The sequence below is a fragment of the Centruroides sculpturatus genome, unplaced genomic scaffold (assembly GCF_000671375.1).
Source record: "Centruroides sculpturatus isolate CEXI.00-Female unplaced genomic scaffold, Cexi_2.0 scaffold1267, whole genome shotgun sequence".
Taxonomy (NCBI): domain Eukaryota; kingdom Metazoa; phylum Arthropoda; class Arachnida; order Scorpiones; family Buthidae; genus Centruroides; species Centruroides sculpturatus.
Genome location: NW_019385407.1, coordinates 108,917 through 125,784, shown reverse-complemented (window position 1 = coordinate 125,784; position 16,868 = coordinate 108,917). Strand labels below are relative to the sequence as shown.

Genomic DNA, 16,868 nt, shown 5'->3' with positions numbered 1-16,868 from the left:
GGAGGTGGACGTGGAGGTATAAATAAAATTTAATTAAAATAAAAATATAAATATTAAATTCACTAATTCACTTACGCCAATAAATAACTATAATATTTAAATTTATATGCTATCAATGCTTTTTCGTTTGTATTTTACTATTTTACATGAATTAAATTGTATGTGTATGCTTACTAAAGGGGCAGTTGTTTCTAAAAAGGATAATCCTATGGAATTTCTTTTATAAAGATTGATTGGTAACAGCAGTGACGATAACGATAAAAAATGAATGTAATTGTTTAAAAATTGTATTTAAAGTAATCATTATAATATTAAGTTTATGGTTGGCAGATTATATTTATATAATATTGTATATAATAGTAGAAATCAGGTTTTAATGGGTTAAAAGAAAATTCAAATATAGATAAGAGTTTGCTGAAATATAAAAAATTTTATAAACTTAATGTTTATTTTTATTATTATTTTATATAAAACAAAATATTATTATTAATTTTGTTTCTTTTATAAATGATAATGATGAAAGAAAGTGGTAATATTATTCATTATCATATTGTTTCTTATATGTTTCACACATATCAATATGTTTTATATTTGTTGCACAGACAGGAAAGTTCTTGACTGGAAAACATTGATTTTTTATACGAAATTCAATGTTCTATTCAACAATTCTTTACAAAATAAATTTCTATTTTTTACTAGATATAAAATGTGTCAGCGCCAGTGACATTTATGACGTGAAAGCAATTTTTCTGTTTGAAGATCAACATCTTCTATATAATATGATCAGAAATAATATAAAAAGTTAAAATTGTATCTTACATATAAAACGTTTATCAACACAAAGTTATTATTTACAAATCTCATTATTTTATGCCTTTGTTTAGTTAAAATTTCAGTTAACTCCTTCACGAATTTTTATAATTTACGGCATTATTTTGTCCTATATCATAAAAATTCATTTAAATGATTTATTAAATATAATAATAATTTTTCTAATATTCAAATAATACATAAAAATAACTGTAGGATTTATGGTAAATACTTATACCTCGATATTTATATGATATTTTTATTAAATATATTTCAAACTCACATAAACAATAACAAGTATATTTTTCACCATAAAATAACATCTTTTATAGAAATATGACTGTGAAATTCATCAATAATTAATATTTGAAAGCAGCTCCCCTAAAAACAGAGGAAGAAGAACTGCTTTTTTTTTCTTTATTGAGCCATTTGAGAATAAATGTAACATAAGTTCTAGACATATAGTGGAATATTTATATCACCTGTGGTTTTTAAAAATATAATATATTTGAAAAATGCTCGACGTTAAACTTTAAAAAACAAACAAAAAATGTAGAGAACAGTTTTGAAATAGTACAAGTTACTTGATTGATTATATATATATATATACAATAGGACATTAGTACGGGTAAATCCATCTAAATAAAGCTATTTTTCCACATACAATAAGGAAATATGATGCACGACGTGTTTATTGTATAAATCACAATTATATTACATCGAACAATAAGAAATAAAATGGAAGATATATAAACTTTTAATGAATATGTTTGGTTTTCAGAATTAAGTAATGTTTTCGATTGGTTTTGGGCTATCAGCTTTAAAACATTCGAATGTTTTGTAAAAAGACAAATTTAAAGTACAAATTCAGATCGTAAAATATTCTCATGCATTTTAAATAAGTATCCAAACGTTATCTGTGGCCAAAATATTTATGCTATATATCCCGAAAACGTTATATAAATATTATTTAAACCTTATTGTGTTACGTTACTTACTTGCTTTAACTTCTTTAGTTACCAGAGTTAAATGTTATTAATTCATCTTTCATCTTATAATATCAGCACCGACTTTTGTTAATTTCCATTAACAAGAAATACGTAAACTTTCTTCTTATTTAATTAAATAAACTTTTCTTTGTCATGTTATTTCATCAAAGTGCTTGTTGGCTATTTTCGATTTTATCATAATGCTGAAATTTTAAAACAATTCAAATTTTATTTAGAATTTACAGAAAGGTATACATAGTAATTAATAATATAAATTAATTAAATCCGTACATAATTTAATAAAAATGAGATATTTCTCTAAAACAGGGATTTTTAACCTTTCTTGTTCTATGGACCCCTTTTCTAGTCAGATGAAGATCACGGATATCTTCTCCGAATCATATTTTTAAATGCATAAAATAAAATTACAAAAGAAATCAGTTATATAAATACCTATATTAAAATAAAATAACATGATATGAAATATGAAAGTTTTTTTAATCTTATAAACTAAGATTGATTTGTAACATTTCAATAAATATAAATTATGTAATATCTGGTAGACACTAAATAAATATTTAGTAATTTAAAATAATAGTTGAAAGGTGTTTTCAATAAACTTTCCACGATGTTAAAACCTTCTCTCCTCGATCCATGGGTTGGTTAGTAGCGTATTAATTTCTCAATATTTTCAGCTTTCCATAGTCAACTGTTTGATACGGAATAGGATGCCTTTTCCTTGCAATCATCATGCGATCTATTCTAAGTCTTTCTCGTTCTGGTTTCCTTAAAATAATCTAAAAGTATGGTGTAACAGTATGAATGTCTGAAAGGTTGCCCTGCTGTACTTTTCAGGCTCTTTTTAATTGTTCCTATTATTCTATAATTTCCTTTACTCTTCCCAATACCTCTCCATTATTTATTCTGACTGTCCAAAATATTCCTATCATTCATAGTAGTCAACATCATATTTCGAAAAAGTATATAAATTTAATAATTCTATGATTAAAACATAATACCAGTATCTCGTATATTCTTAGCGTAATGTATATTTGTTGATAAATAACTTCTTTCAACGTTAATTTATTATTATAAATATTGAGAAAATAAGTCTTATAGATTAAAATATAAAATTTAACTTAATTTAATTTCGAAATAATCCATTTGATTACAATTTTAAAGATTATTTTCTTTTAGATTGATTATTTAAAAAAACTTTCTTACAAAAGCAAAAAAATTAACTATAAAATGCTTCATTTAATACTATATTTTACGACATAACAGACAAAAAATATAAAAAATAGATTTATTAAAATACTTTAAAACTATTTTATTATAAATAAATAAACTTTGTTTGCTTAATATGTATGACGCAAGTACAAATAAATAAATAAATAAATCAAAATAACTAAACTTGAGCCATTATTGGAAGTATGTAAATTTGTTGTTCATGTTGTTAATATTTACATCAGATCAAATGAGAATATTTGTAGTTGTCATATTCGTTAAATCCAATTATAAATTTTCAATTATTCAAGAATTTCAATTATTTAGAAACAAAATTAAGCAATTAGATATTCCTAGTTTCAATAGAAAATGTAATAAATTTTTCCTGTGAAAAGTAATTGTTTGATAATTCGATAGAACTGCAATTATATCACACAAATATTTTCTATTTCTTCTTAATTTAAAGTTACACAATTTTACTTAAATGATTTTATTGTAGAGACGATTGCTTTTAAATTTTCTATAAATATTATATAACCATATTTGCAAATTATCAGTGTTTTCCATACGTTTCTATATATTACTTATTCTATATTACCACGAATATTCATTTAAAATTAAAATGCTTTTATCTTCACTTATTCTGAAATTTACAGAAGTTGTTTGGATAAATTTCATAATTAAAATTTTTAAAAATTATTGTAAAATGAATATTAAAAAAATTTAATTTATAACTGAAATATCAAGCTAGGTATATAACACTTAACTAAAATATATTTTTTTACTTAAATCACATTTAAATTGTTCTAAGGATGTATTATTCTTGTTTTATATAAAAATTATAAAAGAATACGAACGAAAATCTGTTTAAAATTAAGCCAGCATTTTAATGTTTCCAGAAAATCTCATTTTCTCTAGTCTAATACTTTTTGAAACGTTCACATAAAGAAAAACACACCTTTATTAAATCTTAAAAATATAAAATATTTCTAAATTCAATTGTCAGAATAATTTCAAAAATAATACTTAGTTGTGTTTACCGTACATAACTTTAGAAGTAAAGAAAACATTTAGAATAAATACGATGAACCATCATCTTATTTATCATCATGAGTTAAATGTTATGGTATGTCCTATAAATGAGTATTTGTAGCGGATACCCTTTAGCATTTCCTTCTCTGTCGATATTACCTGCTCTACTCAGAAGCCGCAAGACACGAATAAAGCAGCTTATATTCGAGCCAAGATATTGTAATATATTATCGTGGAAGGATCGTTTAAAAAAGAAATGCTTGAAGCAAATCTATAAACTTTAAAACATAATTTAAATACGGATTTATAAGATTTCTCTTTTAGTATATAATATAAAAATTCATACAAATTAATAATTGAAAGTTATGGTTAAATATCGACAAAATTTATTAATTCTTTAAGCCTACTTAAATTTATTAAAATTATAAATAAGCTATAAACATTAAAAAATTTTAATTTAGCTTAATTAACTTAATTAATTTATCATACTATAAACTTTAAATAACAATTATATTTCTAATTACTACATTGCTACCTATTACTAATTAAGATGCTCATAATTTAAGATGAAAAATTATGTTAAAGTACCAAAATTTATGAACAAAACTACAAAACTGATAATCATTAAAATCTGTTTTCTTTTACAAAAATTAATCTTGGTTAACAATTAATAATTTCAAGAAATGTTCATCATTAAAATAGTGCTTAAACAGGACTTTTTAAGTCAGTCAAGAAGTTAAGTAAAAGATCATTAATCAAATTTTTATTTGACTGTCAAAAATTTTCTGCATAAGTATACACGAAAACAATTGTTCAAATGATAGATTTGACCCTTTACGAAGAGTTAATGATGTTTGAAGGTGAATTCTGCTATTAAATGCCACTGAACATTTAATAATGATAGAATATCATGTTTAACTTAAAGTTATTCAGAGTTTGAAGCAAAAAAATTATATATTTCTGCAATTAAAATGATTTCACTGGAAAGAAGTAATTTAAATTTTATTTCAATTTCTATATAATTTACAAAGTGGAAATTATAGTACTTTATTGATAATTCTGAATATATAAAGCGTGTATTTTAATATCTTATTCAGTGAATATTTTACGACTTTAATTTTAAAATTCGTGAATAAAAAAAAGCGCAAAAATTTAATTTCTAGTTACGCGTAATTCGCTAAAATTTTAAATTATATGTATTTTTTTTTTACACTTGGTTATTTTTTCCAACAATTCTTTTTAATTTTTCACGGTTAACAAGTTTTTGTAACTAGCAACGCCCGAATATTAATCAAAACTCGCCGAATCCATCAGTGGTCATTCGGTTTACTGCAACAAAAGGTTATCAAATGAGACAGAAAAATGAATCAGAATAGATTCGATCCCTGACCTATAAGCAGTAATCCGACGCCCATTGCTTGTAATTATCTGATTATAGTGACTAGTCTATTTATTATATTATACGAAATGGATAAAATTTCCTTGAAGCTCTTTTAAATTAGCTTTCTCATTAAGCATACGTTCCGGTTAGACTTACTCAAATACTCTGTTTAAAAGTTGTTTGTCGTGTTTTTTAATTATTATATAATGTCAAAAGCGTGTAATTTCTTTGATAAAAAAAATAGAAAATTCTCTAAAATACAAGTAAAAACTTTATAATTGTTTATCGGGAAAATATTCTTTAATGATCCGGTAATGTCTTCAAACCATTAATTAATGTTTAAGTAACAAAAATTTTAATTTAAAGAAAGATTTCTAAGTATTAGTTACTTTGTAAATTTAATATTAAGCTTATTATTAAATATCAAAAGTTAATTTTATTATGAAAAAGCTGCAAGATATTTTATGTATAAAATTATTTATAGTGTCATCACACGCAACGTGTTAAAAATATGATTGACAAATATGTTACTTAACATTTAATTAATTATGTACACGTAAAATTATTTAATAAATTAGACACGTGTTTGTAAGTTTTAATTATATGAATGTAATTTTTTTTAAGAGAAAGTAAATTATTAGCAAAAAACGTGAATAGTTTCTTGTTTATGTGAAACAGTTGATTCAAGGCTGGACATTTCAGTTCTAATCACGTATTCACATATCTGCGTCATACATTCATGAATAAAATTTAAAATTTTACTAAGTTTTATAAATTAAAATTCTTCTTATTACATTTAATATTTTTTATTTAAATAATATATAAAAAATGCTATTATTTATTGAAGAATTAAAGTAAATATGTCGGTTTACGTTTTCCTTGATATCGTGTGAATATATGATCCAGAAATAAAATTTAAAAAATGTGACTTTAGAATTACATTGTTTAACATAATTGTCAGAAATATTTTGCTAGGTTTTTATATAAATAAATCTTGCTTGCATTAAATATTCTTTTATATTTAAGAAAACAATTAATGCAATTATATAATATGTGTGTACAGTAAACAGTACATATGTGTGAGAGAAAGATGTGTAAATTATGCTTTCTTTAAAAAGTCATGCATTTTTAGCGTTATTTACCTTTAAAAAAGCTTTAATGTTTAAACAATAAGCCAAGCTCTTTATTTTTGAATATAAATTTACATTATTTTCTTGCAAAAGTAAAGTTTTATAACTGATTAAACTAATCTGAATTGTGCCTTCAGAAGGTTCAATGCCTCAATTTCCCTTTACTTTTTACTTTTAGTGCCTACGAGTATTGATCATAAAGCATCGAATATTCAAATTTTAGTGAATCGAATAGACATAAAGCAAAGTGAAAATTCAAATAATTATTCAAAATTTACTTTTAAAATTAAAAATATTTTATTTCGTGAAATTATATATATTATATAAAAACTATTTATATTTAAGAATTTTTAAGCAATTTTTTGATGATTCGCTCTTCTTTTATAATAGAAAATAATCTTTTAAAAAAATATTAAAAAATTAAAATGTAACAAAAAAACTTTAATAAATTCATAGCCACTTATGTATGTGATAAAAATGATATAAAAGTGGCTTAAGTGTTTGAATAGGCTAAAATTTTCTCATATATTTTCTATGAATGCCTAAAGAATTGTTTAAAAATTTCTCACGATTTTATTATTGAAATCGTGAGGAATTTTTAAAAAATAAATACTTAAGGTATTTAACGAAAGTTTCCTTATGATGTTTATGATATTTTGAATGGGATGTCAAACGTTCTGGTTTTGAGATTCTTAGATTCGATAAGAAAAACAATGCAACAAGATAACGAAAGCATTCATAATTAAAAAAGAAATTCTTCGAAAACTCCAGAAGCGGTAAATTTTTCTATTAAACATAAATCGTCGTGACTAAGCAAATCTACTGTTATTTTTTTAAAATTTAAGGGAAATTTTGCTTATGATCTTTCTGGATATATATAAATCCCAATTGTTCTTCTATATCAATCTGAAACATATTCAAAACAGGAAGCATGAAACTACTGGTAAGAAGCTTTCTTATACATACGTTTGTACATTATATATTTTAATAAATATTTTAAATTATTTATATAAGTAAAGAAATTAAATATCTGAATCTAAATCACAGGATATTATTTGATAAATAGTAGCATCAGTTTGTAAAAATTAAATCTGTTATTTTATTTATATATTTAGTTATATTAATTTTACTTTTATTTTTTGTGAAGTATTTTACTGATGTTTAAAAACAATCAACTTTTGTTAATGTTAAACTATTTTTAGATACTTTTCGTATGTATACCGGTGATATTAGCGCACAAAGAAGTATTCAGCCATGCTCATGCAGGTGGAAAAGGTACTGGTTTTGGAGTAGGATTTAGTGGAGAAAAAGAAGGTGCAGATGACCACGTTCAAGGAAGAATTGCGGGCGGCAAAATTCTTATAATTGGAGTTAGAGGTGGAAAAGGAACTGGTGGCGGTGGTTTCGATGGTGGAGTTGGAGGCGGACATGGAGGCGGACATGGTGGTATTGGTGGAGGAATTGGTGGCGGAAAAGGTACTGGTGGAATTAGAGGTGGAAGAGGAATTGGTGGTGGAATCGGAGGAGGATATGGAGGCGGAATTGGTGGAGGAATTGGAGGTGGACGTGGAGGTATTGGAGGATTAGGTGTCGAAAAAGGTGGTGGACTCGGAGGCGGACGTGGTGGAGGCATTGGCAGTGGACATGGTGGTATTGATGGTGGAATAGGAGGTGGAAAAGGTGGAATTAGAGGTGGTTTAGATGGAGGAATTGGAGGTGGAAAAGGTGGCGGACTTGGAGGCGGACATGGTAGTGGAATTGGAGGCGGTAAAGGAGGTGGATTCGGAGGTGGACGTGGTGGAAGCATTGGCGGAGGACATGGTGGTATTGGTGGCGGAATTGGAGGTGGTATTGATGGAGGTATTGGAGGAATAGGTGGAGGAAAAGGTGGCGGACTTGGAGGCGGACATGGTAGTGGAATTGGAGGCGGTAAAGGAGGTGGATTCGGAGGTGGACGTGGTGGAAGCATTGGCGGAGGACATGGTGGTATTGGTGGCGGAATTGGAGGTGGTATTGATGGAGGTATTGGAGGAATAGGTGGAGGAAAAGGTGGCGGACTTGGAGGCGGACATGGTAGTGGAATTGGAGGCGGTAAAGGAGGTGGATTCGGAGGTGGACGTGGTGGAAGCATTGGCGGAGGACATGGTGGTATTGGTGGCGGAATTGGAGGTGGTATTGATGGAGGTATTGGAGGAATAGGTGGAGGAAAAGGTGGCGGACTCGGAGGTGGACATGGCGGCGGAATTGGAGGAATAGGTGGAGGAAAAGGTGGCGGACTCGGAGGCGGACATGGTAGTGGAATTGGAGGCGGTAAAGGAGGGGGACGTGGTGGAATCATTGGCGGAGGACATGGTGGTATTGGTGGCGGAATTGGAGGTGGTTTAGACGGAGGAATTGGAGGCGGAAAAGGTGGTGGAATCGGAGGCGGACATGGTGGCGGCATTGATGGAGGAATTGGAGGTGGACATGATGGTATTGGAGGCATAGGTGGTGGATTCGGAGGCGGACGTGGTGGAGGCATCGGTGGTGGAATTGGAGGCGGAAAAGGTGGAATTAGAGGTGGTTTAGATGGAGGAATTGGAGGTGGAAAAGGTGTCGGACTCGGAGGTGGACATGGTAGTGGAATTGGAGGCGGTAAAGGAGGTGGACTCGGAGGTGGACGTGGTGGAAGCATTGGCGGAGGACATGGTGGTATTGGTGGCGGAATTGGAGGTGGTATTGATGGAGGTATTGGAGGAATAGGTGGAGGAAAAGGTGGAGGACTCGGGGGTGGACATGTTGGAGGAACTGGAGGAATAGGTGGTGGACTCGGAGGTGGACGTGGTGGAAGCATTGGCGGTGGAATTGGAGGCGGAAAAGGTGGTGGACTCGGAGGTGGACATGGTGGCGGAATTGGTGGAGGAGTTGGAGGTGGACATGGTGACGGAATTGGAGGCGGAAAAGGTGGTGGACTCGGAGGTGGACATGGTGACGGAATTGGTGGAGGAATTGGCGGTGGAAAAGGTGGCGGAATCGGAGGAGGTAGCGGTGGTGGACTCGGAGGTGGACATGGTGACGGAATTGGTGGAGGAATTGGCGGTGGAAAAGGTGGCGGAATCGGAGGAGGTAGCGGTGGTGGTTTCGGAAGTGGAGGAGGAGGTGGGTTTGGCGGTGGATTTGGTGGTGGATTTGGTGGTGGGTTTGGAGGTGGTTATGGAGGTGGCTTTGGAGGTGGAGCTGGTGGAATTAAAAAAAAATGTACTTAATATTAAAATAAAATTTTGATGTTTTTGTTATGATGTTTTATTCAAAAATGATACTATAGTTATTATCATATTTATGAAATTTAAACTGAATTACAACATTTTCAATACATTTTTTTCTGCAAATTGCTTGTAAGTGATTTCAGGATGATAATTTTAAGCTAAATCTATTTTCAATATATTTAATTATTCAATGTTATATATATATAATTATATTCATTAAGTAAATTTCTTTAGCTTTCAGGAAAATTAGTCAGATTATTATTAACAATAATATTGAATGTTTATATAATTAAACTATTCATATAGAAATATAAGATTTATCATTATAGATAACAAATTTTCTGTTTTTCTCAAATAATGTAAAATTTATTAAAAATGATAATAAAAAATTTAAGTTTTTATTATCATTTTTTTTTTACTGAATTTAAAAAATTTAGTTAAAAATAACTAAATTTTTTAAATTCTTCAATATTTTTGTAATAAATTCATAAGTTAATATAAATATTTTATGTATATATTTATAAACTATCCATGTGCATGTTATATCTCTATTAAAGCATTTTTGAAGTTTGTTTAAATTCCTATTTTTTATTTCAAAAATANAATTATTGAATGGATGATGAAAAATAAATAATTGTATAATTTTGAATTGATAGATTAATTATAAATTACACAAATGAATTTGTTATTTATACTTAGTTTGATTCCAAAAGGAGGAATAGGAAAAGATATAAAAGTGTTGCATTTCTTATTTTCACAAAAAATTATCGAAATTTCAGTTATTTTAAATTCATATGTTATCAACTTTAATTTGTGCTTTACTGTTTTCCACACTTGTCGACATTGTGTTTCCAAGAAATATTGGTTTAAATTTTCTGCATTTTTTTCTGTATAGGATTCCTTTCTGCCATTGAAGTTATGCGATATGCGTTATTATATTTACCCTATTTAATTCAAAGTAACAAAACTCATTACTTTGGTATCAAGGGGGTGCTGAATCATCATAAGCACTCTTCTGGATTTACACCTGGTAACAAATTTGCAGTTTTTATATTAAAACATTTATATTTGTCAAATTTTATTATTTAAAAATAAAACACAAGTTTTTTTAACGATGTTATTTTTTAATACACTCAAATAAAGAAGTGACTTTGTTCTCTCTCGGCATCTAAAAGGCTCTCATTATAACTAAATTCAATTTAGAATTAGAATAGAATGTTAATATCTAAACATTTAAACTATATATTTAGCATATTTTATTTAATAACTTTCACAGAAAATGGAAATCTAATATTAGATTTTTATTAAATGAAGATTCTCGAACATAAATTAACAATACTATAACTAAGTAAATATTTATAAATTAATAATAATAACGATCATTTATTTTCTTTTATTTTTGACTACTTTATCAAAAGAAAAAAACTCAAGAAAATTATAAATTAGAGAATTATAGAATTAAATATTCAAATCTTTCAAAATTGAAAATAACAGGTGGTTCTTGTGTAATTATGTTACAAACTTTAATAACTTGAGATGTATAAATGTCATAAAATTACAATAAGTGCCATTTAAAAGTTTAAGTAGTGAAGTTTTTTATGTATTAATTTTCTTAACTCTCAGAAAAATGGATTGATAGAACACAGTGTCTGCAATCAAACCTCTTTGGGAAAAGAAAATCCTAACGAGATGTGATGCATAGAGCAGTATCTGGTTAATTGGGGTTAGGAAAATAAATTCAATTCATGCAGTCACTGAACAGTAACTGATGAATATTTTCAAGCTGAGCAGCTTGAACAACATGTCATACATGATATTTATATTGAAGTTTAGGGATAAACCTACAATATATATAAAACACTCATAAATTTAGCTCTCGATAAGTGATGCTTACTGTATATTTGTAACATTTATACATCTTAAATTGCTAAAGTTTAAAACTGAATAAATGCTTTTGAAACATCCTGTATTACACTGGCGTGCCTAAGGACTAGAGGGCTATACCCTTTGCCTCCCAAAGTTCATTTTACTAAAAACTTTCTAACAAATAAATAGAATTTTTTGAATACAGAATATTTATTAAATTATTTTTGTTATAAAAATGTTTATATTAATAAAATATAAGCGACTACCTTAATTAAGGTTATTTGTTAGTCCTAACAAACTTAATATCTGACTAAGATGTTAAATATTTATAAAGGTTGAATTTACAATTTACAAAAGATTTATAAATTATATGAAAAGTGATGCAACTTTTAAATATAAAATTAATGAGTATATATAGAAAGAAATGTATATTTTCAGATTATAAAATGATAGATACTCTAACCTTGAATATGAAGAAAAACTTTACACTTTAAAAGATCTATTTAACTTTCTTATCACGAACCTAAAAGATTCTTGGAAGTAATATTTTACAATTGAATAAGTAATTTCTTATAATTTTCATGTTTCATTCCGCGAATCTGTCATATTGATTAATGAAACGATGTTTTAAAATATATTCTGATGATAAAGACCCTAGAGAAAATAGATTTATAAATAATTAATATTTTATCAGAATTATTAGTAATAAAAACTTTAAAAAGCAATAATTAATTTATTTAAATTACTAATTTTATCAATCTTTTAAACCAATAAAACTTTAAACCTTTATAAAACCATAATTATCGACGTTCAAAATTATCAATATTATTCGTGAGTTTAATTTTACTAAACTTTTAAAATTAAATTGTATATCAATTTCATATAGCAAATGATCAATTTTATTGATATTTTCTAAATGCAGATGGCGCCATGTAAAAACCTTTTTAAATTCTTTCCCTGTATGTTTTATAAAGTAATTATTCATAAATGAACAGTTAAATATATTACCAATTATTTTATAGTTTATGTTAGTTTGAACTATATAAACTTATTTTGTATTACATTTTATTAATTGAATATAGCATGCAACTCGATTTAGAGAATACATCTATTATGATTCATTTTAGTTGTATTACCGTTCGAATTAATTAGAGTATCACATAAAATGCATAAAAAATAAATATATCGTGTATACTTGTGTTATATAGCTAAACAAACGTCATTGTTGGTAGGTGCGTGATGTTAAAAAAAAATTGAACCACAAAAAAAAAATAATTCGTCATATTAATATTCAACAAAGATCAATGAATTAACTACCATTCACATTAATGCCCGGTTATTATCGACAATAATGGCTTGAAAAGAACATGATATCTGCTGAAAGACGTGAATATTTAATGTGTTTTTGACCAAAAGTTCGCATCACTGTCGTGTTACTTCGGTCATTCACGTGAATGAACGGACACTCACATCATTTTACGTTTCACGCTATTGACCGCAACATATAAATTATATATATGATATAAAAAGTAATTTTCGTGATACTTCCACTGAATTGTTCTATAATAAATAAAAAGAAACGAAAGAAAAGACTCCATCAAATATCACACAATTAATAAAATACGAACTTTTGTGTGCCTTACAAACTTTTGGATATAGGCCTATCAGTAAATGATATGGTGAACAAATAATCAATATTTCGTTTTTTTTTTNTATTATTAATTTTAATATCGAATTATTTAATTTTCACAATTGAAATCTTCGTTTAAGCATTTCTATTTTAAATTTTCATTTATTTGAAAGTATTTTTTCTTCATTTAATTGACGTTTTGAAATACATTAAATTAGATTTTCAATTCCTATCGGAATATATTCGTAAACTCAAATTATTTGGATTTTTTTTTGTAATTGTAATAGTAATAATCTTCAAAATAATATTAAAACATCCAAATTAATAATATTTAGTAAAATTATTATTTATAATTATTTAGTAAACTAAATATCTAATTAAAATTATAAATGAATTTATATATTTAAATAATTATTCATTTATAGAACTTTTTACACTGCATTTATTCATTTCTTTACTTCAAAAACAGTGAAAAACACTAACAAATTGAATAGAAAAAAATGTTAAATCTCTATAATTTTTAGGTTACAATCCCCGAAATCGTTTTATCCATCATCGAACTTATTTTTTTAACTAAATGAAACTTTAAAACACATACGTCTTATTCTCGTTTAAGTTATCTTCAGAATATAACTAATTATAATCTAAAGATTTCTCATTCTAGATAGGCCAGAATTTTTTACAGACAATTTTATCATGTCACTCACTTCTCTTTAGTTAAGAATAAAGAAATTTTAAATAAATGATAAATATTCTAGTATATAAAATGGATAAATTGTTAGAGACTGTATTCATTTTTTAAGTGAATGTCTTCTCTGACATTCCAAATTTTTCACTTATTTTTAAATATTTACGATAAACTGGAAACCATGAAAAATTCATTCAAATTTAATTTTTAATTTAAGTGAAAATAAATTTTTGTGACAATAAATTAACTTAAACAATTTATTTTATTACACTGCCAATATTTAATCATTATTTTTGTTTTTTCTTTTCGCCCTGCGGCTCTTGTTTCCTTACCAATCATAAGTTCTTCTGCGGTCACAATAGAGACAATAGAGTGGGAGAAACGGAGCTCAATATGTTAGCCTATAAAAATTTTTGAGCTATTCTAGTCTCTAAAATGGTACAGTATATACGATAAGCTAGTACTAAAATACTCGCTAAGATATTCGCGATAAAATAAAAACCAAATTCTGTTCTCGATCTTAAAAAAATACATGTATAAACGTTTGGAAATATCACCAAATGCTTTTGGATTTAATTACAAATTGTAAGAAATTTATTTTTAAATGAAATTCATTTGAATAATAAAGTAATTTAGTAATATATATATATATATTGATTTTACCACATTTCATAACATCTTAATTTAAATTACAGTATTTATATTTAAAAAGGTATAACACTAATACATCGTCAATAAAAATAAATTAAGAAAAGAGAATGGCGTTGCAGAGGTACTATTAATAGCTAAACCAATGGATACATTTTGACCTTAATTTATTAATTTTTTTCATAAAGTTTAGAAAGTATTTATGTAGAGATTTTTGTACCAATAGCCACGGTAGATATGGTCACAGTTCTGGAACAGTTTATAATAATATTACGTAACTTAAAAAAAAATATTTTAAAACATGTCTATAGTTATATTTCAAATGTTCTTATAAATAATGTAACTTATTCCTGGATTTCATTAATGAACAAGATTCTAATTTTGTCTATAATGAAACAATGCGACTTGCATGAACTAAACTACAAAGCAAAATTTCCCATGAATAATAACTAAAGCTAATTTAAAATGTAAGAGTAGCCATTAATTTCTAAAAGTTACTCATTCGTATTTTCTAGAGGTAACGATCGTTCGAGTTATCTCTACAAGTCTTATTTCCATCTTGTTTCAATGTAATTTTAAATTCGATTAAAGTAGAAATATCTTGTTTATTTAGAAATTCTAATCTCCTCACGTAACACATTAAACACATTATTATCACCATTTTCAAATTGCCTTAGACAAATCCCTGTTTTGAATCTCAAAAGTTAAGACTACAGGAATATGTTGAATTTAATTATATTTTTTTTTAAAACTTAAATAATTATATTTTATTGTATTTACAGAAACATAATTTATGAACATTAAAATCTTCATGTTTTAAATTTTCAAACTTAATTTTGATACTGAAAAAATGTTATTTTAATCGTAATTGTTCAATTATTCAAATAGATATAATATATTATTTGCTGAATGAATTTAATCGAATTTAAGTCTTAATAAATAGATTTATTTTTTCCTAATTACAAGCACTTATTTATAAAATATACATACATCTAATTATATACTATTATTAAAATACAAATTTTAGTGATAGCACATAGTTAATGCATCATTAATATATCGGGAGATGCTTATGGCTAATTTAGATGCCCTTAAATATCTAATTTTATAAATGGAAAATTAATATACTATTGTTTATTTAGGCTTCTTAAGCCCGTGATTTGTTAAAAATGCTCTAATTTTATTTGAAAGTCAACTCCTAATGTATGACATAAATTCTAATTGAAAGACTTATATTCTTCATTATTATTTCAAAAAAACTTCGATACATAATGAATATTGATGCGGCGATAAATGAATATTGATGCTTTATAATTTTTTTTTTGTTTTAGAAAAGAGAAGTAAAGATAGGAATAAAGAAAAATATATCGAGATTGAAAATATGAGATTCTATTGTTTGAATAAAAAAAAAGTAAAACAGAAAGTTTATAGAAAGTAATGTATCATATGTATTGATGTGAAAGATGAGAATAAGCAGGTGGAACAGTGGAATGAGATATTTATTCTAAGTGTACATGTGCCCTGCTGAAACGAAATAAATCCTATAAAATATTTGTATCTGTGAGAATCCAAACACATGCATTTCTGATTTTTAAAATGAGTAAAATAATAACATTTATAGTAAAAATAATAACACCAGTCAAAATATCTTTAATTAAATAATTTTAATAAAACTCTCCTTACTGTTAAAGTGCATTAAATTAAAAATTAAAATAAATTCAAGTTTATTATTTATATGATAAGTACAGACATAAAAAATATCTGAAATATATAAACAGATGGACATACTCATGATCTATTTTATCAATTCATTCCCTATAAATTTTGATAGACTTGGATCTTGAAATAAATATTAATAATCAACCCACAGAGTAGTTTCTGCAAAGAACTGATATTCAGCAGTTTATAAAATGTATGTATCGTTCACCAAAATATAGAACAGGATCTACCTTACAGAAGATGAACATGATTGATTGTGTTACCTAATGCAAGATGTGGCACATAGAAAAGTTCTGCTGTTTTCATAGTATTTTCAAGTTTCAAACCAGAGATAGGAATATTTGAAAATAAAATGTTTAATAATGTAAAAAGATAAATATTAAAAACATTGAGTAAAAAGTGTTGATAATAAGAGTAAATATTTCAAGTAAGTAATACAGAAAATCGTAGAATTCGTGTTTAATTATAAAATACACATAGTTTATGTAAAAATCTACCTTATA

The 16,868-nt window shown here is 26.6% G+C and overlaps 1 protein-coding gene across 1 annotated transcript; it reads left to right on the top strand.

Moving 5' to 3' along the window:
• Positions 1-7,405: 7,405 nt before the first annotated feature.
• Positions 7,406-9,814, top strand: LOC111638623 (glycine-rich cell wall structural protein 1.8-like). Its single transcript, XM_023384370.1, has 2 exons — positions 7,406-7,512; positions 7,772-9,814. Exons 1-2 carry the CDS (start codon positions 7,501-7,503, stop codon positions 9,812-9,814), a joined length of 2,055 nt encoding a protein of 684 aa, XP_023240138.1. The 5' UTR covers positions 7,406-7,500.
• Positions 9,815-16,868: the final 7,054 nt, after the last annotated feature.